The 27,814-nt window shown below is 39.3% G+C and overlaps 1 protein-coding gene across 3 annotated transcripts; it reads right to left on the bottom strand.

Annotated features, from left to right (window-relative positions):
• Positions 1-79: 79 nt before the first annotated feature.
• LOC133571841 (uncharacterized) lies at positions 80-21,411 on the bottom strand. Of its 3 annotated transcripts, none has more exons than XM_061924348.2 (7): positions 21,194-21,411; positions 10,943-11,067; positions 7,172-7,238; positions 5,245-5,401; positions 4,974-5,116; positions 2,543-2,653; positions 80-2,386 (listed from the first exon to the last, which is right to left on the bottom strand). In XM_061924348.2, the coding sequence occupies exons 1-7, from the start codon at positions 21,344-21,346 to the stop codon at positions 2,207-2,209; spliced, it is 936 nt and encodes a 311-aa protein (XP_061780332.1). In that variant the 5' UTR covers positions 21,347-21,411; the 3' UTR covers positions 80-2,206. The 3 variants fall into 3 exon arrangements, with proteins under 3 accessions (XP_061780332.1, XP_061780333.1, XP_061780334.1); XM_061924349.1 differs by lacking the exon at positions 21,194-21,411 and adding an exon at positions 21,050-21,111; XM_061924350.1 differs by lacking the exon at positions 21,194-21,411 and adding an exon at positions 15,786-15,862.
• Between the last annotated feature and the right edge of the window lie 6,403 nt (positions 21,412-27,814).

The following is a 27,814-nucleotide window of genomic DNA, read 5'->3' as shown; positions in this document are numbered from 1 at the left end:
AATTTCAATATGTCTACATGAGTCATTTTAAATATTGTAAGCTAATATGGGAGTGTCTCTCACTCATCAGCACCATTTTCTGTATAATATTTCATATTTTAATATCCATCTGCGTCATATTGCAGGCTTACAACAACAAAAAACTCTCTAGGAACGTTGTTACATTTCTTCATTTTGATACTTTCAACACATTATGTTTTTTTCAACTTACATAATTTTTTTTAATGTTGCTGTCATGGTAACTCCCGCAGTAGGTCCTCTTTATATCGCCATCAAGAAGTGCTTTTAATGAGGATTAGTTTGATGATGATTTTACATCAATAAAATAAGCATATACACAAAATATCACCATAATCACATTCACACCACTCAGCTCACAAACATATATTTATTGCATTTTAAATTGTTTATTGCCAGGACTTTCAGAGTAAAAGCAAGTACATCTGTTTTGAAAAGGGTTTCTAGTCCCATCTAGTGGTGGATGTTGGTCATTACATCTGAAACTAATATTGTATTGTATTTCACACCACTCAGCTCACAAACATATATTTATTGCATTTTAAATTGTTTATTGCCAGGACTTTCAGAGTAAAAGCAAGTACATCTGTTTTGAAAAGGGTTTCTAGTCCCATCTAGTGGTGGATGTTGGTCATTACATCTGAAACTAATATTGTATTTCTGACAGATTCATTCAGTATTTATGGCAAAATATAAAAACACATCAGGATTTGGTCAAATGAGTCAATAGTCCAATCCTCACTGATGACATTAGGAGGAACATGTATTTATTAAATATACCTATTTTATTGTAAAGTTTTATTACGTTTTGTGGTATTTGTAGTTTATTTTAATTTATTATTTGAGGCCACGAGGGAAAACATGTATTATATTTTACAAAATAAATTTAATTTTTTTAAGTCGTACATTATTCTAATCATTCCTGAATTATATAAAGAAAATGGATGGATGGATGGATTATATTTTATTTTTATTTGAGATCCTTTATAAAAAAAAAAAAATACTTATATATGTTTTAATAAATATTAAATTGTACCAAAGGAATTTTTTTAAAAGTCTTACATAATTCTAATTATCCCTGAATTATGTATTATCATCATATTTTATTTTTTATTTAAGGTCCTTTATAAATGTATAATAGTGATATGCTAATGTTTTAAGCTCATTTTAGATGCGTATGCTTCACAGTCATGACTTGGTACTTGATGCATTGTTATCATGCCAACGCTAGCATTTAAGTACGGCTTGCACATTTCAGCATTCACGCGCATCCATCCATCCATTCATTTTCTACCGCTTGTCCCTTTTGGGGTCACGGGGAGTGCTGGAGCCTATCTCAGCTGCATTTGGGCGGAAGGCGGGGTACACCATGGACAAGTCGCCACCTCATCACAGGGAGACAAACAATGTTCTAATCCGGGATGAGGTTTTTTTTTGTCTTCAGAATGTGTCGCAGGCCAATAAAAAACAAAGTACGGGCCAAAAATGGCCGTATCTTGAACGCCCTTGTTTAAAAAAAACAAAACGTTTCAAATGCTAGCCTTCTAACGTTAGCATGCATCACGTAAGAAAATATTACTAAAGGTGCATGCCTACAAAATTAGCTTAATAAAAGCTAGTATACTAACTAGGGCTGTCCGATAGTATCGGGCTGCAGATATTATCGGCAGATAAATGCTTTAAAATGTAATATCGGAAATTATCGGAATTGGTTTCTAAAAGTAAAATGTATGACGTTTTAATACGCCGCTGTGTATACGCACGTAGGGAGAGGTGCAGAGTGCCAATTAACCTTAATGGCATTTCCTTTGCGTGCGTGCCGTCCGAGTCTCATGCAATGCATACTTGGTCAACAGCCATACAGGTCACACTGAAGGTGGCCGTATAAACAAGTTTAACACTGTTACAAATATGCGCCACACTGTGAACCCACACCAAACAAGAATGACAAACACATTACGGGAGAACATCCGCAACTTAACACAACATAAACACAACAGAACAAATACCCAGAATCCCTTGCAGTACTAACTCTCCCGGGACGCTACAAGATACACCCCCCGCTACCCCTACACAGTTTTGGACCCGCTCTTGTCCAAGTATTTAGATGTGCGCAAAAAGCTTTCGATTGCCTCGATTTGTCTAAAAAGTTTACAAATATGCTAATGCTAATACCCGGAGCAGTGTGTCAAGCCTGGCCATAGGAGTCGCCAAACCGCTCGGTGAGGTAAGCGCCCCCCTTGACTGGGGGGTACCTGTTGGATCCGTCGATGCAGGTGATGACGGCCTCGTCGTCCGGCTGCACGAAGAAAGCCAGAGACTGTCGTGTACTGCAGTCGCCAGCAGGGGGCAGCAAGACCTTGTGGAGCTAACAAACAGGTTGAACATCCAATAAGGAGTCTTGATTCCCAAAAATAAATGTTCTCAACTAAAACTGTTTTTTTAAGAGGTTGTTCATAACATTATTTTACGGCATAATAGTACGATTTTATGGGCAAAGATGATGAAAGGGGTGTGTGCTTACCACAGAGACAAAGCGGTCACTGGTCCAGCGCTGCATGAGGTCGGCGATGTTAACGAGAACCGCCCCGGGCACACAAGGAGCACAGGTGTACTCACCTGAGCGTTGGCGCACCTGAAAGACGGACAGGGATCAGTGTCATTTGTCAATTTGCTTTGGCAAAAATTCCGCATTAACTTATAGCTAAAAATCGATATAGCGCTCGTTTCCCAACCGTGGCAACGGGAAAGAAGTGGATGATGTTCATTGAATGAATATGTTCAGCTATAAAACTGGTTTAAAATGTTAGCATACTCCAATGCTAACAGTTAGCATGGGTCGAGTACAAGTCATATGACTTTTAGGTGTTCGGCTAAAAACGTTAGTAATTTATTGTTAGCATGTGTCAAGTACCAAGTTATAGGACTCTGAGATGTTGGGCTATAAAATTGGCAAAAAACAGTTAGCATGCTTAAATGCTAACAGTTAGCATGGGTCAAGTACCAAGTCAAATGACTTGAGGTGTTTGGCTGAAAAACTGGCTGAAAAGTTAGTAAGTTAATGTTAGCATGCTAACAGTTAGCATGTGTCAAGTAACAAAGTTATTAGTCTGACGCGATCGGCTGCAAATTTGGCTAATAAAATTAGCATGCTAATGTCAGTAATGCTGCCTGAGGCTGAGCCAATCAATGTCCACGATACTAAACAGCACGGTCTCATTGTTTTGGTCTCGTCTCGTGGCCAATACTACGGTATTGATATTTTTAGTTCATTTAACCATTTTCTAGCTTGAATTTGCGTATTTAGGCCAAAATTACGTAGAATATACTTTGTTACCGATAACAAAAAGCTAAGATACGGATGTTGTGTTCAGATAGATGAGAAAATATTGTATTGATTGATTGATTGAAATTTTTATTAGTAGATTGCACAGTACAGTACATATTGCGTACAATTGACCACTAAATGGTAACACCCGAATAAGTTTTTCAACTTGTTTAAGTCGGGGTCCACGTAAATCAATTCATGGTATCTACAGTATATTGTATTGGTTTTTAGTATCGAATGTACAAAATGTATCAAAATAGCAAATATTCCGGGTTGGAGCCTCCTTATTGCCGGTTGGCGTGGCGAAGGTCACAGTGAAACCCGTGAGAGCCCATCAAGCAAACCCGGTCTTGTTAGCTCGCATTAACTTATAGCTAAAGATCGATAGAGTGCTGGTTTCCCAACCATGGCAACGGGAAAGAAGTGGATGATGTTAATTGAATTAATATGTTCAGCTATAAAACTGGTTTAAAAACTTAGCATGCTCGAATGCTAACCGTTAGCATGGGTCAAGTACCAAGTCATATGACTCTGAGGTGTTTGGCTATAAAATTGGCTAAAAACGTTCGTAATTTATTGTTAGCTTGTGTCAAGTACCAAGTTATATGACTCTGAGGTGTTGGGCTATAAAATTGCCAAAAACAGTTAGCATGCTTAAATGCTAACAGTTAGCATGGATCAAGTACCAAGTCAAATGACTGAGGTGTTTTGGCTGGAAAATTAGCTAAAAAAGTTAGTACGTTAATGTTAGCATGTGTCAAGTAACAAAGTTACGGTCGGCTGCAAATTTGGCTAAAAAAGTTAGCATGCTAATGTCAGTAATGCTGCCTGAGGCTGAGCCAATCAATGTCCATGATACTAAGCAGCACGGTCTCATTGTTTTGGGTTTGTATCGTGGCCAATACTACCGTATTGTTATTTTTAGTTCATCTAGCCATTTTCTAGCTTGAATATGCGTAATTTAGGCCAAAATTATGTAGAATATACTTTGTTACCGATAACACAAAGCTAAGATACGGATGTTGTGTTCAGATGGATGAGAAAATATTGATCTACAGTATATTGTATTGTTTTTTAGTATCGAATGTACAAAATGTATCAAAATAGCGAAAATTCCGGTTTGGAGCCTCCTTATTGCCGGTTGGCGTGGCGAAGGTCACAGTGAATCCCGTGAGAGCCCTTTAAGCAAATCCGGTCTTGTTAGGTCGCATTAACTTATAGCTAAAGATTGATATAGCGCTTGTGTGGCACTAAGTGATTTACTTGGATTAAAATAGTTGCCCCTCCCCCCCATTAAAAACTCTTTAAGGTCAGAAAACTTGATTTAAATACTATTTATAGACTAATTGTTTTGTGATGTCAAGGTTTACTATGTATTTCTATGCAGCATGCGATATTTAGTTACACCAGCAGAGGGCGCTTGGTGCCTTTGGTATCAATAGCTGGCCTGTAGAAGAAGTCTGTCAGTACCTGATATGAAAAAAAGCAGATGCATCAAGCTCCGGTTGTAACGCTGTTTTAATTGTTTTGCAGGTAAGCTGGTTTGCATATAACACATAGCAGTAGTATAATTTATTCTGTACCTTTTGGAGTAAGCAATGTTTTTATGCAGTGCAACTTCCCTCACCTGCAGACCTTCAGAATCCTGGAACAACAAGGTGATGCTCCCGTAGTCGGAATGCTCGCCACACCTCAGCTGGCCCTCCTTGGCCAGTTCTCTGTTGACCGGCGGGTAGTACAGCGAACGCAGCGTCGTTGAGTTCTCATCGTCTTCAAGAAAAATAAACAGCGGGTGTTTTTCACCACAGCTCCCTCTGCTGGATGCGGTGGCTCGCTGCCCTAATTGGCCGCTATGCTAAACAAACGCAGAACACGGAGACGCGGGGACCGGCGCGTACCTCCGATCAGGCGGTGAGCGCTCAGGAACACGTCGGGGTCCAGGTCCAGACTGTGGGCCATCACCTTCAGAATCCGCAGACTCAGCTCTTTGCAGCGATGGAAAAAGGCCGTCTGGGTCTCCCGGAATCCCGCCGCAACCTCAGGGGAAGGCCATTTCTGTCCAAATGGCGGAACAATTCTAGAACCTTTTGGCCTGATGCTGACATCACTGACTTGATGAAATGAATACAAATGAAGGAGTGACTGATTCATTGAGTGGCTTTATCAGTGAGGTTGATGCACGCTAAAGAAGCTGGGACTTTGTATCCAAAACAGATAAACCCAGATCTGTGGTACTCAAAATAAAAACATCCCGGATTAGAACATCACACAAAAAACTAGAATAAGCAATTTTCAAAGAAATTGCGTGTAAATACTGACATGTACAAGCCGTACTCAGTGACGTGCGGTGAGGTTCATGGCTGGTGAGGCACTGACTTCATCACAGTCAGATTTACAAACATATGAACCCTAAAGAGTATCTTATTCACCATTTGATTGGCAGCAGTTAACGGGTTATGTTTATAAGCTCATACCAGCATTATTCCCTGCTTGGCACTCAGCATCAAGGGTTGGAATTGGGGGTTGAATCACCAAAAATGATTCCCGGGCACGGCGCCGCTGCTGCCCACTGCTCCCCTCACCTCCCAGGGGGTGATCAAGGGGGTGGGTCAAATGCAGAGGACACATTTCACCACACCGAGTGTGTGTGTGACAATCATTGGTACTTTAACTTTACACATACAAACTGTAGCACACAAAAAGGCACATTTAATAAAAAAAAAACTTTATTATGGTCTTACCTTTACTTATAAATGAAGTCCATGCGCCGCTCCTTTTGAACAAAAGCATTGATAACTTGTTTATAGAAGTCTTCCTTATCTTTCTTCAGTTTTAAAAGTCTCTCTGTCTCGATGGAGATCTTCCTTTAAGTATTACCTCCTGCTTCGATTGAAAGTCCAGTTTAGAAAACTGTTTTATTTTAGATATGTAATCCTCTATGTTAATAGTCCAGGCAAGAGGAAAAAATAAACGATCGCTGCTAACTGTTGCTGCTTGTTGTCACTTCTTCTGCAGCAGAGTAGTCGCAAAAATGATCTCTGGGATCACTAGCGCCCTCTACCACCAGGAGGCGGGATTACTGCGAGCCTCACCCAGTGCGTCTTCGCAGCCGTTTTATGATTGCTCAGCACAAGAAATACGTTACACACATACAGTTGTTGACAAAATACACTGTACATTATATACCTCAGCTAACTAAACTATGGAAATGTATAATATAATTCATATAGCAATACGGTCTCACTGCACAGCAGGCCAGCAGTTAGCCGAGTCATTGCGCAATCCATGGTGAGGCTCAACTCTGTAACGTGCCTCAACTGGCTGCTGACTCACCGCAAGTCTCTTCTCAGTATTTGAACGGCAAATGTGAAAATTCTGCGATTTTGAATAAAAATAATCTAAAACTGGTGAAAATAACTTTATAGTATAATCACTGGATACATAACAATTTAATTTTTTTTTCTTTTTACATTTTTTTTTCTTTCCATGATGGCACGTGAGGCCCCGCCTCACCTGCCTCCCCTGACTGCACGTCACTGGCCGTACTTAAATGCTAACGTTAGCATGCTAACAATTAGAGTGCGTCAAGTTCCAAGTCATATGACTGTGATGCTTATATATCTAAAATTAGCTTAAAAGTTAGCATGCTAACAATTAGCATTATGTAACGTACCAAGTTATAAATGCCTGTGTTATAAAAGTTATAAAAGAGCATGCCAACAGTTAGCATGTGACAAGTACAAAGTCATATTGTGGCTTTATCAGTGAAGTTGATGCTTGGACTTTGTACCCAAAAACAGATCAAACCTGGTCTGTGGTACTCACTATGTCACGATGCAGCGAGGACATGTTGAACGCTTCTTTTAGGTCTCCAGGCTTTTGTGGGTTTAACCTGTAGATGACAATTAAGTCGGATCTTACTCCAGTATTCACTTACTAATTAATTCCCTTAGCACAGGTGTGAAACTCAAGACCTGGAGGCCAGATCTGGCCCGCCACATCATTTATTGTGGCCTGCGAAAGCCTGGAAATAATATGCGTCAATAAAGTACTTTTTTTCCCTTTTTGACATGAAAAAATACATTTACTGCACGCAATTGCATATATTTTGAACTGCAATATTATCTCATAATCCAACAAAATATTTCATTATCAAACATGGAAAACAATTTTTGTTACAGTAAAAATACCCTATTTTCCCACTTTTTTCAAACCCTGCGGCTTACAAAACCGTGCCGCTAATTTATGGATTTTTTATTCGCTAATGTTCATAAAACACAGAGAGAGACACTAAAAAAGTGTGTTATTGTTTGTGCTTTGGTGCCGTCTTTTGGATGAGTTCGCTCACTGCAGGTGAGGCGGGTTGAAAATGTACTTCCTGTTTCGTGCCTTGAACCGAATGTATAACCGTCCATTGCGTTTCTGCTCGAAAGGATTCTTCATTCATCACTCCAAGCAACGTTTGTAAGTTTTACAATATACCTAAAACAATTCATACAAATTAAACCGTCCCATGTGTGATGTCTGTCGGAGTGTTATTCTATATTTGTACTTGCTATTGTAATGTAATCATTGTTAGCATTAGCTAATATGCTAACACGTTTACGAGTGTTTACGTTAGTATTATTAACTTACAATGGCATTCTTTTTGTATTGTTTCAGTTTCGTAAATTTACCAAAGCGTCACTGTGGAGTTATTGAGTTTGTTCAGCTGATTGGAGAGCTAGCTTCCGCAACCAGTGGGTCCATGACAATGACTTCTGTTTTGTTTGACCAGCCCTTTTACTGCCGTGTTACAAGCACTGTTTGGAAAAAATTACGGTATGTAAATAAACAATTACAAAAGCCTTCGTACCGGTGTATATCTCCGGTTTATAGTCCGCTGTGGCTAACATATGCTAAAATTTGGTGGGTACAGCTTCAATACCGGTGCGATCTTTAGTGCGGCAATATGCGTTAATAAAATACTTCATCTGGTCTTACTAAAATTATTCATTCTATCCATTTGTCCTTTAAAAAAACACATGTACTCTATGCATTTGCATATCTTTTAAACTTTAATAGTATCTAATAATGCAACAAAATATATTATCATAAAAACAAATACATGTTTTTGTTAGAATAAAAGAAAGACTTGAATAAATATCTGCTTAATATATGATTTCAAAGCAAGCTATCCATCGAATTGTACACTGTAAAAATGACTACAGATTTTACGGCAAAATTCTAGTGACTGAGCTGCAGTTTTTTGTTTTTTTACTGTAAAAACAACCTTGGTACCGTTTTTTTAAATTTACAGTAATACACTATAAAAACAACCGTGGATTTTACGGTAAAAAACTGGCAGCTCAGTTGCATGAATTTTATCGTTAAAAAAAAACAAAAAACTGTAGTACTTTTATTCCATTACATTTACAGTAATATGTTACCGTACAATTCTGGCAACTGACTGACAGTTGTTTTTGCAGTAAACCCCAAAGATTTTTTTTTTTTAACAGTACACGTAAAAAATAAATAATAATCAAATGCATAGACAATTATGTAATATCATGCGGCAAATCCCCATACATTTATTATTCATATACAAACCCCGTTTCCATATGAGTTGGGAAATTGTGTTAAATGGGTTATAAATGATGAATGGGTTATACTTGTATAGCGCTTTTCTACCTTCAAGGTACTCAAAGCGCTTTGACAGTATTTCCACATTCACCCATTCACACACACATTCACACACTGATGGCGGGAGCTGCCATGCAAGGCGCTAACCAGCAGCCATCAGGAGCAAGGGGTGAAGTGTCTTGCCCAAGGACACAACAGACGTGACTAGGATGGTAGAAGGTGGGGATAGATTAGATGTAAATATAAACGGAATGCAATGATTTGCAAATCCTTTTCAACCCATATTCAATTGAATGCACTACAAAGACAAGATATTTGATGTTCAAACTCATAAACTTTTTTTTTTTTTTCAAATAATAATTAACTTAGAATTTCATGGCTGCAATACGTGCCAGAGTAGTTGGGAAAGGGCATGTTTACCACTGTGTTACATCACCTTTTCTTTTAACAACACTCAATAAACGATTGGGAACTGAGGAAACTGATTGTTGAAGCTTTGAAAGTGGAATTCTTTCCCATTCCTGTTTCATGTAGAGCTTCAGTCGTTCAACAGTCCGGGGTGTCCGCTGTCGTATTTTACGCTTCATAATGCGCCATACATTTTTGATGGGAGACAGGTCTGGACTGCAGGCGGGCCAGGAAAGTACCCGCACTCTTTTTTTACGAAGCCACGCTGTTGTAACACGTGCTGAATGTGGCTTGGCATTGTCTTGCTGAAATAAGCAGGGGCGTCCATGAAAAAGACGGTGCTTAGATGGCAGCATATGTTGTTCCAAAACCTGTATGTACCTTTCAGCATTAATGGTGCCTTCACAGATGTGTAAGTTACCCATGCCTTGGGCACTAATGCACCCCCATACCATCACAGATGCTGGCTTTTGAACTTTGCGTCGATAACAGTCTGGATGGTTCGCTACCCCTTTGGTCCGGATGACACGATGTCGAATATTTCCAAAAACAATTTGAAATGTGGACTCGTCAGACCACAGAACACTTTTCCACTTTGCATGAGTCCATCTTAGATGATCTCGGGCCCAGAGAAGCTGGCGGCGTTTCTGGATGTTGTTGATAAATGGCTTTCGCTTTGCATAGTAGAGCTTTAACTTGCACTTACAGATGTAGCGACGAACTGTATTTAGTGACAGTAGTTTTCTGAAGTGTTCCTGAGCCCATGTGGTGATATCCTTTAGAGATTGATGTCGGTTTTTGACACAGTGCCGTCTGAGGGATCGAATGTCACGGTCATTCAATGTTGGTTTCCGGCCATGCCGCGTACGTGGAGTGATTTCTCCAGATTCTCTGAACCTTTTGATGATATTATGGACCGTAGATGTTGAAATCCCTAAATTTCTTGCAATTGCACTTTGAGAAATGTTGTTCTTCAACTGTTTGACTATTTCCTCACGCAGTTGTGGACAAAGGGGTGTACCTCGCCCCATCCTTTCTTGTGAAAGATTGAGCATTTTTTGGGAAGCTGTTTTTATACCCAATCATGGCACCCACCTGTTCCCAGTTAGCCTGCACACCTGTGGGATGTTCCAAATAAATGTTTGATGAGCGTTCCTCATCTTTATCAGTATTTATTGCCACCTTTCCCAACTTCTTTGTCACGTGTTGCTGGCATCAAATTCTAAAGTTAATGATTATTTGCAAAAAAAAAAAAGTTTATCAGTTTGAACATCAAATATGTTGTCTTTGTAGCATATTCAACTGAATATGGGTTGAAAATGATTTGCAAATCATTGTATTTCGTTTATATTTACATCTAACACAATTTCCCAACTCATATGGAAACGGGGTTTGTATTATTATTACAAGCGGCTCTCTGACGTCAAACCTAGCTGCGCTGTGGCACTCAATAAAAACGAGTTTGACACACCTGACCTAACACGTGAATGAACTTTTTAAAGACAAAATATTATATACAAGCATGAAGGCCTGACCCCTTTCACGGGAAAAAAAACAAAAAAACACCTTTCAGTTTCCAGGGATACCCAGCCGTGGTTGGGAGAGTTTGGGAATGTTTTCCTGCTCAATGGCTGCTTCAGGTGGTCTGGCAGCAGGAAGAACCTCCTGGAAGCGTCCATGACATCCTCCACCTGCACAGAAGCTCACCTTTATAACTATAACCCTCAGAAAAAAGCACTTACTCTCATATCTTATACTTGTATATTTTCAGTTTGATAATTAGTTAAGTTCCCTGGGCCACCTGTGTAAAGTTGCCCCCCACATCACTGCAAATATTAAAATAACACTGCCATTAGTTTTTGCTATTTTTTTGCTGTATTTTTTGTTTGTTTGTGCCGTTATCAACTTTAAGTTATTCTAAAATACATTTTCTGACTAGTGACATATTCCAGCTCCCCCATCTTGTCAACATCTCCCTAAACTTGTCCCATTTGTTTGTGCTGCAATTTTCTTTGACTAAGTCGGGCTCCCTGGAGCTTTTTCAAAAACATATGAAAATGAAAAAAGATGAGGAAAAAAATATATTTTTCGTTTTAATATGGTTTCTGTAGGAGGACAAACATGTACAACTTTCCTTGATGCTGCCACAGAAAGACGTGTTTTATGCCACTCCTTCTTCGTCTCTATTTGTCCATCAAATGTTTTATGCATTGCGTGAATCCACAAAGGTGAGCTTTGTTGACGTTATTGACTTGTGTGGAGTGCGAATCAGACTATTTTGGTCACTGCATGACTGCAAGCTAATCGATGCTAACATGCTATTAATGCTAGCTGTATGTACAAACCCTGTTTCCATAGGAGTTGGGAAATTGTGTTAGATGAAAATATAAACGGAATACAATGATTTGCAAATCATTTTCAACCCATATTCAGTTGAATATGCTACAAAGACAACATATTTGATGTTCAAAATGATAAACTTTTTTTTTTTTGCAAATAATCATTAACTTTAGAATTTGATGCCAGCAACACGTGACAAAGAAGTTGGGAAAGGTGGCAATAAATACTGATAAAGTTGAGGAACGCTCATCAAACATTTATTTGGAACATCCCATAGGTGTGCAGGCTAACTGGGAACAGGTGGGTGCCATGATTGGATATAAAAACAGCTTCCCAAAAAATGCTCAATCTTTCAACATATGTTGCCATCCAAGCAACGTTACCGTGGACGCCCCTGCTTATTTCAGCAAGACAATGCCAAGCCACGTGTTACATCAATGTGGCTTCATAGTAAAAGAGTGCGGGTACTAGACTGGCCTTCCGGTAGTCCAGACCTGTCTTCCATTGAAAATGTGTGGCGCATTATGAAGCCTAAAATACCACAACAGAGACTCCCAAACTGTGGAACAACTTAAGCTGTACATCAAGCAAGAATGGGAAAGAATTCCACCTGAGAAGCTTAAAAAATGTGTCTCCTCAGTTCCCAAACGTTTACTGAGTGTTGTTAAAAGGAAAGGCCATGTAACACAGTGGTGAACATGCCCTTTCCCAACTACCTTGGCACGTGTTGCAGCCATGAAATTCTAAGTTAATTATTATTTGCAAAAAAATAAAGTTTATGAGTTTGAACATCAAATATCTTGTCTTTGTAGTGCATTCAATTGAATATGGGTTGAAAAGGATTTGCAAATCATTGTATTCTGTTTATATTTACATCTAACACAATTTCCCAACTCATATGGAAACGGGGTTTGTACATAATGCATCGTATTTTAGGTATATTTGAGGTAATTCTATTTGTAGTTTCCGTTTCCTTCAACTTGAACACACACATCTTTACCTCATTCTAAGCCGGTAATTTCCAGGAGTTATCACACCCTCTGAAAAGTTTTCCAATGTTGTAAAAATGTGTAGAATAAATATTACATTTCAACATTTCTGTCAACAAAGACTTGCATCAGCCTGCGACACATAGTCATTTTGATAGCAGTCTAATATAGCTGATATAGACACTTAGAGAGCCAGCTCCAGCTCGTGGTGCCCAAGACGAGACCTAAAACCAGGGGAGACAGGGCCTTCTCTGTGGTCGACCCTAAGCTCTGGAACACTCTGCCCCTCCATGTTCGAACTGCTTCCGCAGTGGAGTGTTTTAAGTCTCGTCTTAAGACCCATTTTTATTCCCTGGCTTTTAACACTACGTGAGTTGTGTGGTCCTCTGTGTTTTTAAATTTGTATTTCTATTTATTGTTTTAATTGGTTTTACCCTTTAAAATCGTTTTTAATCATATTTATTTTTATATTGTTTTTATATGTATTTATTTTGTTTTTATTCAGTCATTGGTGGAGCGAAGGATAGTATTTGAATCTTGTTTTTAATATTTTTGTGCAGCACTTTGGAAAGATGTTTGTTGTTTAAATGTGCTATGTAAATAAAATGGATTGGATTGGACTTACATCATGTGTTGCCTTCATTATAACACTTATATAAGACAATGCATCTCTATCCTCCTTCAAAACCGCACTAAAAGAACACCTCCAGTCAACTACAACCCTAGCCTAACCCCCCTCCCCCCACAACATCCCACCTCCCCGGATTGTTAATAATCAAATGTATATACTTGTTCTTATGCTTTCTGTGGTCACTATGTTCACTGCTCGCTGTACATACAGTATCCTACGAAGTCAGACCTACACTGTTACAATGTCAATTTCTCAGATGATATAATTGCTGATGACTGAAGTGCTGATAGCAACCAAACCTAACCCCCCCCACCCCAAACCCCTCCACATCCCACCCCCCGGATTGTAAATAATTCAATGTATATACTCTGATGATTAATTTGTGTGATGACTGTATTATGCTGATAGTATATATTTGTACCATGAATTGATTAACGTGGACCCCGACTTAAACAAGTTGAAAAACTTATTCGGGTGTTACCATTTAGTGGTCAATTGTACGGAATATGTACTGTACTGTGCAATCTACTAATAAAAGTTTCAATCAATCAATCAAAAGCTTTACATTTTTTTTGCAGCTCCAGACAGATTTTTGTTTTGTACTTTTGGTCCAATATGACTCTTTCATCATTTCGGGTTGCCGACCCCTGGACTAAGTATTATAGTGTTTATTTTAATATTATTTTCTAATTAATTATTTTAATATTTGCAATGATAAGGAGGGCCTACTTCACACAGGTCTCTGACCTCTATCAAGACAGGCAGATTTAACCTTTAGGGCCACCGTAGTTGTTCCGTCGCCAATGCGGAAGTAAATTAAAACCTGCCTGACGTAGCGAAGTGGTTTTAGGTTTGTTTTTTTGTTAGAATTAGGCATTACATTATACTTTTACACACAATTCCGACATCTGCACTAAGTATTACACACTTATTGAATGCAAACGCCGATCAGAGAGAGAAAAACGTTCATGACCATAGACATCTTATAAGTAGACGCAGCATCGACCGCTACTGCCTACTGGCACTGACGAGGCGCGGGGCCGCCATCTTGGAGTGGTGAGCCGCTCCACTCAGTGCAATTCATTTGGCAGGAGCAATGAACTGTCAGCGCATTTAATTCATCTTACCTCACTGAATACCGCTGATTTTCACGCGTTATTTTGTCATACGTGTAGCTATGATAAAGGACACATGTTTTATTATTCATAGTTTGCTTAACAGTAATAGAATATTCTTATATGCTATAAGTGACCAGACGTCCGAGATCAAAACTGGGGATATATATTCCCAGAGAAGGGGGAAAAAAAACGTTCAGCTATTTTTAAGTTCAAGAAACAATATGATTAGTTTATATATACATGCATATATCCTACATAAACAATGTATGAATACATTAGATATCTATATATCTTAGGGACCTATATACTGTATCTCTGTTGCTGCAGCAGCAGAGTTTATTCTGTCTTGACACTTTGTATTGATATTTTGTATTACATTCTTCCCTTAAATGATAATGTTTAAAGTGATTGTTATATATGTATTTTTTTATGTATGTCGCTTTGGATAAAAGCGTCTGCCAAATACTTAAACATAAACATATATAAACACCTGAAAGTCTTTATATCAGCTAAAACGGCGTGGCGAAGTTGGTAGAGTGGCCGTGCCAGCAATCGGAGTGTTGCTAGTTACTGGGGTTCAATCCCCACCTTCTACCATCCTAGTCACGTCCGTTGTGTCCTTGGGCAAGACACTTCACCCCTTGCTCCTGATGGGTGCTGGTTAGCGCCTTGCATGGCAGCTCCCACCATCAGTGTGTGAATGTGTGTGTGAATGGGTGAATGTGGTAATACTGTCAAAGCGCTTTGAGTACCTTGAAGGTAGAAAAGCGCTATACAAGTATAACCCATTTATCATTATCATTTAAAACCACCAATCTGTTTCACTGGATTCAGAATAAAACCAAATTCTGTCTTACCCAACAATATTAGTATTTGAATATTGTTACTTTTAGACTTTTTCCTGGTTACAATTATACTGTTAAGAAAGTATTGTCTTATACTTTGCCTAAAATGAGAATGCATCATGGCGGCTGGTGAATTTTGTTTTAGGTGGGATTGAAAGTTTGTAAACCAAACCCCTGTAGGGAGGTCTTCCTCCCCCAGAAGATTCCCCCTCCCACACACACGCACACACACACAATCTGGACGGTGGTCCTAACTTTTACCCCTGTTGGCTTTTACAATCTTTATCTTCATAATTTATTTCAACTTTATTTTATTCAAGTATGACATTTTTAGAGTGTAATTAATTTCATTCACAAGCAATTCTATCATGGTCATACTCTTGTTTGCTAGCGGCTACGATTTCAGTACTATTGAAGATCTTTGCTCCTTTTTAACTGTGTGGTAATATTCTTTTCACAAAATACAACGTTAATGTTAAATCTTACTTGTGAAAAGTAATCCCCCGATTCCTATTTTCAGCAGTCCGCTCATTTGAGCAGGAAAACGCTGAACACCAGCCCGGTGTTGTGCCGGTGTTGTGCCGGAAAACGCACCCCTGCCATAATATGCACCCCCTGACGCGGGAGCGCGCTTACGTCACTCGGTTGCATCACTCGTCTCGAAAAGTATATCTAACTCGGCTGTTGGCCGAAATCGCCTCTTTGAAATCGCCTCTTTCGGCATAAAAAAGTACATAAAGTGAAATAATCCAAGTTTTCTTTACTTGTGCTTTACTTGTGGATGAATTAAAAATGGGCATAAAAAAGTACATAAAGTGAAATAATCCAAGTTTTCTTTACTTGTGCTTTACTTGTGAGCCTTTAATGATTTCGCCGTCATTCAAGTGGCTGAAATCGCCTCTTTCGGCATACTAAAGTACATAAAGTGAAATTATCCTTACGTGTGGATGGATTCCAAATTGTGAGCATTTAATGATTTCGCCGTCATTAGATCAGATAAGGCGAAAACAATAACCAATTAATATTGGAATATTTGCTGTCCCGAAAATGTAGTATTGCATGTCTACCTTGACAGCTATACTGTAAAGAATATGTACACCAAAGTAAACCTCTATATGTACTTTTTTAGAGACATCAAGAAGAACGAATGTTTGCTGCTTCATTCGACGTGTTGTCGTGATCCAATACTCGTATTTTAAAAATATGACATTTTCTTTAACTTTAAGGAGCTCATGATCATGGGTGGATGGATGAATAAATAAATGAATGCATCTGATATCTACCTTTGATTTGGTTTTAAGAAGTTTCAAGTTGAACATTCACAAATAACGTTACCAAAAGTACCCGAAGTACCAGAGGCGGAGTTATAAAATGCACCCCCCATCTATCTCTGGTTAGGAAGGTCCTAGAGACATGAAACTCACCCTGGTTACTCATCATAGCCCCCCGGGTATACACTGAAAACCATGTGAAAATTGGACTACCAGAACTGGAGTTATGGGGGGGGGGGGGGGGGGGTGCATTTCACACCTGCCACAGAATGCACCCCCCATCTATCTCTGGCTAGGAAGGTCCTAGAGACATGAAACTCACCCTGGTTACTCACCATAGCCCCCCGGGTATACACTGAAAACCATGTGAAAATTGGACTACCAGAAGTGGAGTTATGGGGGGGGTGCATTTCCCACCTGCCATAAAATGCACCCCCCATCTATCTCTGGCTAGGAAGGTCCTAGAGACATGAAACTCACCCTGGTTACTCATCATAGCCCCCCGGGTATACACTGAAAACCATGTGAAAATTGGACTACCAGAAGTGGAGTTATGGGGGGGTGCATTTCCCACCTGCCATAAAATGCACCCCCCATCTATCTCTGGCTAGGAAGGTCCTAGAGACATGAAACTCACCCTGGTTACTCATCATAGCCCCCCGGGTATACACTGAAAACCATGTGATGATCGGACTACCAGAACTGGAGTTATGGGGGGGTGCATTTCCCACCTGCCACAGAATGCACCCCCCATCTATCTCTGGCTAGGAAGGTCCTAGAGACATGAAACTCACCCTGGTTACTCATCATAGCCCCCCCCCGGGTATACACTGAAAACCATGTGAAAATTGGACTACCAGAACTGGAGTTATGGGGGGGTGCATTTCCCACCTGCCACAGAATGCACCTCCCATCTATCTCTGGCTAGGAAGGTCCTAGAGACATGAAACTCACCCTGGTTACTCATCATAGCCCCCCGGGTATACACTGAAAACCATGTGATGATCGGACTACCAGAACTGGAGTTATGGGGGGGTGCATTTCCCACCTGCCACAGAATGCACCCATCTATCTCTGGCTAGGAAGGTCCTAGAGACATGAAACTCACCCTGGTTACTCATCATAGCCCCCCCGGGTATACACTGAAAACCATGTGAAAATTGGACTACCAGAAATGGAGTTATGGGGGGGTGCATTTCCCACCTGCCATAAAATGCACCCCCCATCTATCTCTGGCTAGGAAGGTCCTAGAGACATGAAACTCACCCTGGTTACTCATCATAGCCCCCCCGGTATACACTGAAAACCATGTGATGATCGGACTACCAGAACTGGAGTTATGGGGGGGTGCATTTCCCACCTGCCACAGAATGCACCCCCCATCTATCTCTGGCTAGGAAGGTCCTAGAGACATGAAACTCACCCTGGTTACTCATCATAGCCCCCCCGGGTATACACTGAAAACCATGTGATGATCGGACTACCAGAACTGGAGTTATGGGGGGGTGCATTTCCCACCTGCCACAGAATGCACCCCCCATCTATCTCTGGCTAGGAAGGTCCTAGAGACATGAAACTCACCCTGGTTACTCATCATATCCCCCCGGGTATACACTGAAAACCATGTGAAAATTGGACTACCAGAACTGGAGTTATGGGGGGGTGCATTTCCCACCTGCCATAAAATGCACCCCCCATCTATCTCTGGCTAAGAAGGTCATAGAGACATGAAACTCACCCTGGTTACTCATCATAGCCTCCCGGGTATACACTGAAAACCATGTGAAAATTGGACTACCAGAACTGGAGTTATGGGGGGGTGCATTTCCCACCTGCCACAGAATGCACCCCCCATCTATCTCTGGCTAGGAAGGTCCTAGAGACATGAAACTCACCCTGGTTACTCATCATAGCCCCCCCGGGTATACACTGAAAACCATGTGAAAATTGGACTACCAGAAGTGGAGTTATGGGGGGGTGCATTTCCCACCTGCCATAAAATGCACCCCCCATCTATCTCTGGCTAGGAAGGTCCTAGAGACATGAAACTCACCCTGGTTACTCATCATAGCCCCCCGGGTATACACTGAAAACCATGTGATGATCGGACTACCAGAACTGGAGTTATGGGGGGGTGCATTTCCCACCTGCCACAGAATGCACCCCCCATCTATCTCTGGCTAGGAAGGTCCTAGAGACATGAAACTCACCCTGGTTACTCATCATAGCCCCCCCGGGTATACACTGAAAACCATGTGAAAATTGGACTACCAGAAGTGGAGTTATGGGGGGGTGCATTTCCCACCTGCCATAAAATGCACCCCCCATCTATCTCTGGCTAGGAAGGTCCTAGAGACATGAAACTCACCCTGGTTACTCATCATAGCCCCCCGGGTATACACTGAAAACCATGTGATGATCAGACTGCCAGAAGTGGAGTTATGGGGGGGTGCATTTCCCACCTGCCATAAAATGCACCCCCCATTTATCTCTGGTTAGGAAGGTCATAGAGACATGAAACTCACCCTGGTTACTCATCATAGCCCCCCCTGTATACAGTGAGAACCATGTGAAAATTGGACCTCCAGAGGTGGAGTTATTTGCATTTTCAGGCAGGACGTTCAGGCCAGCTGCCTGAGAATGCACCCCCTATGTTTTTCTTGGTATGTACAGTGTCCCCAGCTCTTGGTACATGGGACTTCTCTAACAAAGTTTACCTCACAATAGAGATAAAGTCCCTGTCACACCAAACATCATAAATACATCGGTATTACGATAATATAATCTGAAACCAGTCTTGTAATTAAATAGGTTTTTTCAGGTCAGAGGATAAGAAATATAATTTCTTATCAAACAAGGTATAATGCAATTTATTTGAATACAAACAAATAACAAAATCCACCAATAGTTAAATAATTTATATATACAATATTCAAAGTCAAACGTCAAATAAAGTGAACACAAAGACATACATTGATACACAATAACGTAAAATCAACTATGATTAGTTTATTCAAATGTACTCTAGAGTTTAATCGAGAAAAGAAAACGTAAATTGTGAGAAGTTATATGGCTTCCTATCAAACTCATTGGCAAATAAAAACAAACGCAGTAAGTTTGGTATAGGTTTTTATTTATTTTGTGTTACATAGAAATAACACTGCACTTCTTCTGAATTGGAACATCCAAAAGGAACCAACTTTGAAACCATAATTTTCTTTTCTTCTGGAAACATGTTAAGAGACCAATAAATTGTGTTTTGGATTGACACAGCAGTGTGTGTGTGTGTGTAATATATATATATATATATATATATATATATATATATATATATATATATATATATATATATATACACACACACATATATAGACATTTTTAGAACAGCAATATCCCCCCCACTGCAAGGAAAGGGCTATGATGAGTTCCCATGGTGAGTTTCATGTCTCTAGGACCTTCCTAGCCAGAGATAGATGGGGGGTGCATTCTGTGGCAGGTGGGTAATGCACCCCCCCATAACTCCACTTCTGGTAGTCCAATTTTCACATGGTTTTCAGTGTATACCCGGGGGGCTATGATGAGTAACCAGGGTGAGTTTCATGTCTCTAGGACCTTCCTAGCCAGAGATAGATGGGGGGTGTATTCTGTGGCAGGTGGGAAATGCACCTCCCCATAACTCCGCCTCTGGTACTTCGGGTACTTTTGGTAACGTTATTTGTGAATGTTCAATTTGGAACTTCTTAAAACCAAATCAAAGGTAGATACCAGATGCATTAATTAATTTATTCATCCATCCACCCATGAGCTCCTTAAAGTGAAAGAAAATGTCATATTTTTAAAATACGAGTATTGGATCACGACAACACGTCGAATGAAGCAGCAAACATTCGTTCTTCTTGATGTCTCTAAAAAAGTACATATAGAGGTTTACTTTGGTGTACATATTCTTTACAGTATAGCTGTCAAGGTAGACAATACTACATTTTCGGGACAGCAAATATTCCAATATTAATTGGTTATTGTTTTCGCCTTATCTGATCTAATGACGGCGAAATCATTAAATGCTCACAATTTGGAATCCATCCACAAGTAAGGATAATTTCACTTTATGTACTTTATTATGCCGAAAGAGGCGATTTCAGCCACTTGAATGACGGCGAAATCATTAAAGGCTCACACTTTTTAATTCATCCACAAGTAAAGCACAAGTAAAGAAAACTTGGATTATTTCACTTTATGTACTTTTTTATGCCGAAAGAGGCGATTTAAAAGAGGCGATTTCAGCCAACAGCCGAGTTAGATATACTTTTCGAGACGAGTGACGCAACCGAGTGACGTAAGCGCGCTCCCGCGTCAGGGGGTGCATATTATGGCAGGGGTGCGTTTTCTACCTGTCAACTGTCACTTTAGGCTGCTCGCCGGCTCCTCATCACCACTTCAATTTCTCGCGTCACAGCAGCCAATGCTGCGTCTACTTACAGGTATAAGATGTCTATGGATGCAAACGCCGACCAGAGAGAGAAAAACGTTCATGACCGTCAACCGAGTAGCAGAAGAGGAGGAGCTTAAACTTCATAACTTCCGCTAATTGTATCGTCTTTTAAACTTTTTTTTAAGTCTCACCTCCGCCTGGGTGATGCCGGTGTTGTCCAAGAAGACAAAGCCCACTTCGGTGAAAGCCGTCTTTAAGTCTCTGCTCAGAGGCTCCAAGTCTGCGCGGGAGATGTCCTGCACTTTAAGGCTGCACACGCTGAAGTCCACCACCGGAATGCTCATTGTTTCAAAATAAAAAGGTTTGTGTCGAAAATCTTGACTGACACTCGACCAAAAATGTTGTCCGAGTCGAGACAATCTTCTTCTTCTTCGTCTTTTAAATGAAGACACACGGACCTGGGTCGTAACATTGAGTCACGTGACCACTCTCAACCAATCCGTAGGGGTGAGTAGATCCAGCCAAACATCGGTAGGGTAATTCACGAGTGACATTAAATTATAATTTTTCAGTTCTCTTTTTTCCCCCAAATTTGTGTTTTAGTTGTTGTTATGATACAATTGTTACATTTTTGATGTTATTTACAACCTCATGAAATACATTTAGTACAGGATGTCGTTGGGGTCAAAAAGCCAAAGGATTTGAATTGGTTACTTTTCTTTACCTATTTTGTACTATAGGTTTATTTTGGTAAAACAATGATATGTCATAAATTGGAATATGTTGTATTGTCTTATTTCAGGGGGATTTTTTTTTATACTCCCCCCCCCCAATTTTTCCACAAATGTAAATATCTTTAAATACACAATGAGATCGGTAGGTTGTGAGTTCAAACCCCGGCCGAGTCAAACCAAAGACTATAAAAATGGGACCCATTACCTCCCTGCTTGGCACTCAGCATCAAGGGTTGGAATTGGGGGTTAAATCACCAAAATGATAACCGAGCGTGGCCACCGCTGCTGCTCACTGCTCCCCTCACCTCCCAGGGGGGGTGATCAAGAGTGATGGGTCAAATGCAGAGAATAATTTCACCACACCTAGTGTGTGAGTGACAATCATTGGTACTTTAACTTTAACTTAACATTGATCCAACACACTGTAGTGTAGTTTCGCAGTGGCATTGTATATCCATCCATCCATCCATCTTCTTCCGCTTATCCGAGGTCGGGTCGCGGGGGCAGCAGCCTAAGCAGGGAAGCCCAGACTTCCCTCTCCCCAGCCACTTCGTCCAGCTCCTCCCGGGGGATCCCGAGGCGTTCCCAGGCCAGCCGGGAGACATAGTCTTCCCAACGTGTCCTGGGTCTTCCTCGTGGCCTCCTACCGGTCGGACGTGCCCTAAACACCTCCCTAGGGAGGCGCTCGGGTGGCATCCTGACTAGATGCCCGAACCACCTCATCTGGCTCCTCTCATGTGGAGGAGCAGCGGCTTTACTTTGAGCTCTCCCCGGATGACAGAGCTTCTCACCCTATCTCTAAGGGAGAGCCCCGCCACCCGGCGGAGGAAACTCATTTCGGCCGCTTGTACCCGTGATCTTGTCCTTTCGGTCATAACCCAAAGCTCATGACCATAGGTGAGGATGGGAACGTAGATCGACCGGTAAATTGAGAGCTTTGCCTTCCGGCTCAGCTCCTTCTTCACCACAACGGATCGATACAGCGTCCGCATTACTGAAGACGCCGCACCGATCCGCCTGTCGATCTCACGATCCACTCTTCCCTCACTCGTGAACAAGACTCCGAGGTACTTGAACTCCTCCACTTGGGGCATTGTATATAATAAATTTAATATACTCATGTTAGCATTTAAGATAGGTAGCGATTAGTGCTCTAGTTGCCAGTTAGCGATTAGTGTCGCTGGTTGCCAGCTAACGATTACATAATAGGATAGAACGCTTTGCTGTCATCAAACATGAGAGCATGACGAAAACACAGGTGGCTACTCTGTTCGATGCAGTGGAAATACAACATAAACAATAAATAGCATGTTAAAAATAAATACCAGTAAGAGCAGCAGTGATCCAGTGGAAAAACAGCGTAAGCATTAGGGACAGATTCAGTTGGCCGATAATCTTCTCCGCTGTCCTGGCCACCACACTCCGATGGTTGTCAGCTAGCGATAAGCGTGCTAGTTGCCAGCTAGCGGTTAACGCTCTAGTGGTTAGCTAGCGATTAGCAGCGCTAGCTGACAGCTAGACGTTAACACACTTGTTGCCAGATAGCAATTAGTGCTTTAGTTGCCAGCTAGTGATTAGTGCCCGAATTGCCAGCTAGCTAATAGCGGTGATACACTGTATTATTGGAATATCTTAGTACTGCACAATAACAAGGTACCTTTAGGACTAGTATTATTTGAATACATTGCGCAATAACAAGGTACATTTAGGGCTACTCTGTTCAATGCAGTGGAAATACATCCATCCATCCATCCATTTTCTACCGCTTATTCCCTTTGGGGTCGCGGGGGTCGCTGGAGCCTATCTCAGCTACAATCGGGCGGAAGGCGGGGTACACCCTGGACAAGTCGCCACCTCATCGCAGGGCCAACACAGATAGACAGACAACATTCACACTCACATCCACACACTAGGGCCAATTTAGTGTTGCCAATCAACTTATCCCCAGGTGCATGTCTTTGGAAGTGGGAGGAAGCCGGAGTACCCGGAGGGAACCCACACAGTCACGGGGAGGACATGCAAACTCCACACAGAAAGATTGATTGAACCCAAGACTACTTAGGACCTTCGTATTGTGAGGCAGATGCACTAACCCCTCTGCCACCGTGAAGCCCTAGTGGAAATACAATACTAACAATAAATAACATCCATCCATCCATCCATTTTCTACCGCTTATCCCTTTCGGGGTTGCAGGGGGTGCTGGAGCCTATCTCAATACCATGTTAAAAATAAATACCAGTAAGAGTAGCAGTGATCCAGTGAAAAACAGCGTAAGCATTAGGGACAGATTCGGTTGACTGATTATCTTCTCCGCTGTCCTGGCCACCACACTCCAATTAGGGCGCTGGTTGTCAGCTAGAGATTAGCGTGCTAGTTGCCAGCAAACAGTTAACACTCTAGTGGCTAGCTAGCCATTAGCGGTGCTAGCTGACAGCGAGATGTTAACACTCTAGTTGCCAGATAGCAATTAGTGCTTTAGTTGCCAGCTAGCGATTAGTGCCCTAATTGCCAGGTATTTAATAGCGGTGATACACTGTATTATTTGAATATCTTAGTATTGCACAATAACAATGTAGCTTTAGGACTACAGTATTATTTGAATGTCTTAGTATTGCACAATAACAAGGTACATTTAGGACTAGTATTATTTGAATATATTGCGCAATAACAAGGTACATTTAGGGCCCTGATGGCTGCCGTCCTCTGCACTGGTGTCCCTTCAGGTGAGTCATCAGATATTCTCACTCCCTCTTTGACTCTTTCATCATCCACTGAATCATACTTCTTCATTCTGCTTACTTGTTTGAATCAATTTCAGAACATAATTATATTTGGTGTTTTTATATTGTTGTCTCATTGTTTTATGCATTCATGGGTGAGGTGCGTGGACCATGTAAATGTTTCTGAGCTGATCAGCATATACAAGTTAAGTGTGTCCGCACTATCATTTCAAATTGATTTGGAAGATTAAATTAAATTGTCTTGTTATTAATCCATTCCAAAAGTTTTGTCGAAAACCAAAATGTAAACACATCTCTATATATTAAATGTAAAAAATATGTTTGATTTCATTTCAAAATTATTACATAAATTATGTTTTGAACAGTCAATGTACGTGTGTGTAGTGTATATATATATATATATATTCTTTAACTAATAATTACTTAGAATTTTTGTATGCGTATATTCCTGTATGAATGTACAAACATTACATTTTTAATTTATTATTTACATATTTTATTTGTAATATTTTTAAATTTATCGTTATCTTTCTACGTAAATATTTTTATATTTATGATATAATATTGACATAATGTATTACTTTAATAGATGTTTTTTTTAAATTATTTATATTTATATTTATATTATATATATTTTTTCACCAAGTACTCTCCAAGTACCATCATAATGGTAAATGTAAATGGTAAATGGTAAATGGGTCGTACTTGTATAGCGCTTTTCTACCTTTTTTTTAAGGAACTCAAAGCGCTTTGACACTATTTTCCACATTCACCCATTCACACACACACATTCACACATTCACACACTGATGACCAAGATTAAAACAATGTAGCGTAATAGGCCTAAATATTCATTTAAAAAAAGGCAGATGTTTTACTTACTATTTTGACCAATGTCACATTAAACACAGTTTGAACAGTAACACTGTGTTCGAATATTTAAGTGACTCTTTGGGCTTACCACAGTTTGAGAAACATTGGGCTAACATATATATATATATATATATATATATATATATATATATATATATATATATATATATATATATATATATATATATATATATATATATATATATATATGTATATAAAATTTAAAATATGGAACAGAATTATTATTTAATTATTAAATTATTTAAATTTAATTTTAAACTTTTTTCAATATATTTATTTGTATATTATTTTACATGTACTATTTGACTATTTGTAGTTATAAAAAATAAAAAGATGGATATATATAATTTTATATTACATTTTTTTCACTTGTTTTACATAGTTTCATATACATTCATTAATCATATTGAATTTTCCAAAATTATCAACGTCATTATTTTGTATGTATTTATAAATATTAAATGTACAGTGTAGTATTTTATTTTGTAACTAATAATTAAATAGAACTGTGTGTGTATACATATATGAATGTAAAAACATATTTTCTTTTTGATTTGATTTATTGTTCGTAAATTTCTATGCAAGTCCTTTTATATTTATTATATTTTATTGACATAAAAATGTGTTTTTACATTTTTTTAATTTATTATTTTAATAGGTTTTATGTTTATAAATGTAAATGTATAGGCTAATATATATACACACATATATATATATACTGTATGTATATATATTATATATATATATATATATATATATATATATATATGTATATGTATATATATATATATATGTATATGTATATATATATATATATATATATATATATATATATATATATATATATATATATATATATGTATATGTATATATGTATATATGTGTATATATATATATATATATATATATATATATATATATATGGAGCCAAGAGGGGCAATGACCCATCAGATCCAGCATATGGCGCTGTGGTACAGGTTATATTTGAACTAGTATAGTTTTAGTGATGTCCTCTGTGTGTTCCAATGGGTTTGTGGTATATGGACCGCCATTTTACTTTAAAAATGGCTTCTTATGGGGAAAACATGTGTTCCTCTCGTTAGTACTATCTAGTACTAATAATTGTCATGTGGCTTGCAGTAAGTAGTCGCAGGCCGTGTGAACTCGACTCACCCTCTCAACCTCCCCTCCCCTTTGCACTGTGTCCTAACGTCAACATGTTATGAACACGTAACTCTTGAACCTTTTCAACCGGCAACTATCCACGATAGGTCATATATATATATATATATATATATATATATATATATATATATATATATATATATATATATATATATATATATATATATACACACACACAGTACAGACCGAAATTTTGGACACACCTTCTCATTTCAATGTGTTTTCTCTATTTTCATGACTATTTACATTGTAGATTGTCACTGAAGGCATCAAAACTATGACACCTGTGAAGTGAAAACCATTTCAGGTGACTACCTCTTGAAGCTCATCGAGAGAATGCCAAGAGTGAGCAAAGCAGTAATCTGAGCAATGAGTAACTATTTGGAAGAAACCAGAATATAAAACATGATTTCAGTTATTTCACCTTTTTTTGTTGAGTACATAAAATTAATAATAATGGATTGGATTTTATATCACACTTTTCTATTATTAGATACTCAAAGCGCTCACAGAGAAGTGAGAACCCATCTTTCATCCCCACTTCTGGTGGTGGTAAGCTACATTTGTAGCTGCCAGCTGCCCTGGGGTAGACTGACAGAAGCGAGGCTGCCAGTTTGCACCTAAGGCCCCTCCAACCACCACCTATCATTCATTATTGTGAGCGGCACCGGGGGCAAGGGTGAAGTGTCCTGCCCAAGGACACAACGGCAGCGATTTGGATGTCAAGAGGCAGGGAGCGAACCTGCAACCCTCAGGTTTCTGGCACGGCCGCTCTACCCACAACGCCATACCGCCCCACATGTGTTCATTCCTAGTTTTGATGCCTTCAGTGACAATCTACAAAGTAAATAGTCATGGAAACGCATTGAATGAGGAGGTGTGTCCAAACTTTTGGCCTGTACTGTATATATGTCAAAATAATCATCAAAAAATACCTTTATTTTTGAGATATTCTTTAAATGAATATCTCAACTTCATATATTATATTATATACATATATATATATATATATATATAGTATCTTTATTTTCTGAGAAATTAAGGGAATATCTATACACTCTTATTTTCTCAAACCTTTTTAGATTTTTTAAAAGTGAATATCTTGACTTTTAATTATTTTTATATATATATATATATATATATATATATATATATATATATATATATATATATATATATATATATATATATATATATACACTGTGTATATATATATACATATATATACACTGTATATATATATATACACTGTATATA

Source organism: Nerophis lumbriciformis, linkage group LG29 (genome assembly GCF_033978685.3).
Source record: "Nerophis lumbriciformis linkage group LG29, RoL_Nlum_v2.1, whole genome shotgun sequence".
Lineage (NCBI taxonomy): Eukaryota > Metazoa > Chordata > Actinopteri > Syngnathiformes > Syngnathidae > Nerophis > Nerophis lumbriciformis.
The sequence above is the reverse complement of the archived record's forward strand: the minus strand, read 5'-3'. Positions and strand labels throughout refer to the sequence as shown.

Bases quoted from the DNA above. Each gene is read 5' to 3' on its own strand.
- LOC133571841 (XM_061924348.2), bottom strand. From the start codon at position 21,346: ATGAGCATTCCGGTGGTGGACTTCAGCGTGTGCAGCCTTAAAGTGCAG. The intron at 11,068-21,193 runs GTGAGACTTAAA...GCTTCTGTGCAG, and splicing joins CCGGCATCACCCAGGCGGAG to GTGGAGGATGTCATGGACGC. The intron at 2,387-2,542 runs GTAAGCACACAC...CCTGTTTGTTAG, and splicing joins GTGACCGCTTTGTCTCTGTG to CTCCACAAGGTCTTGCTGCC.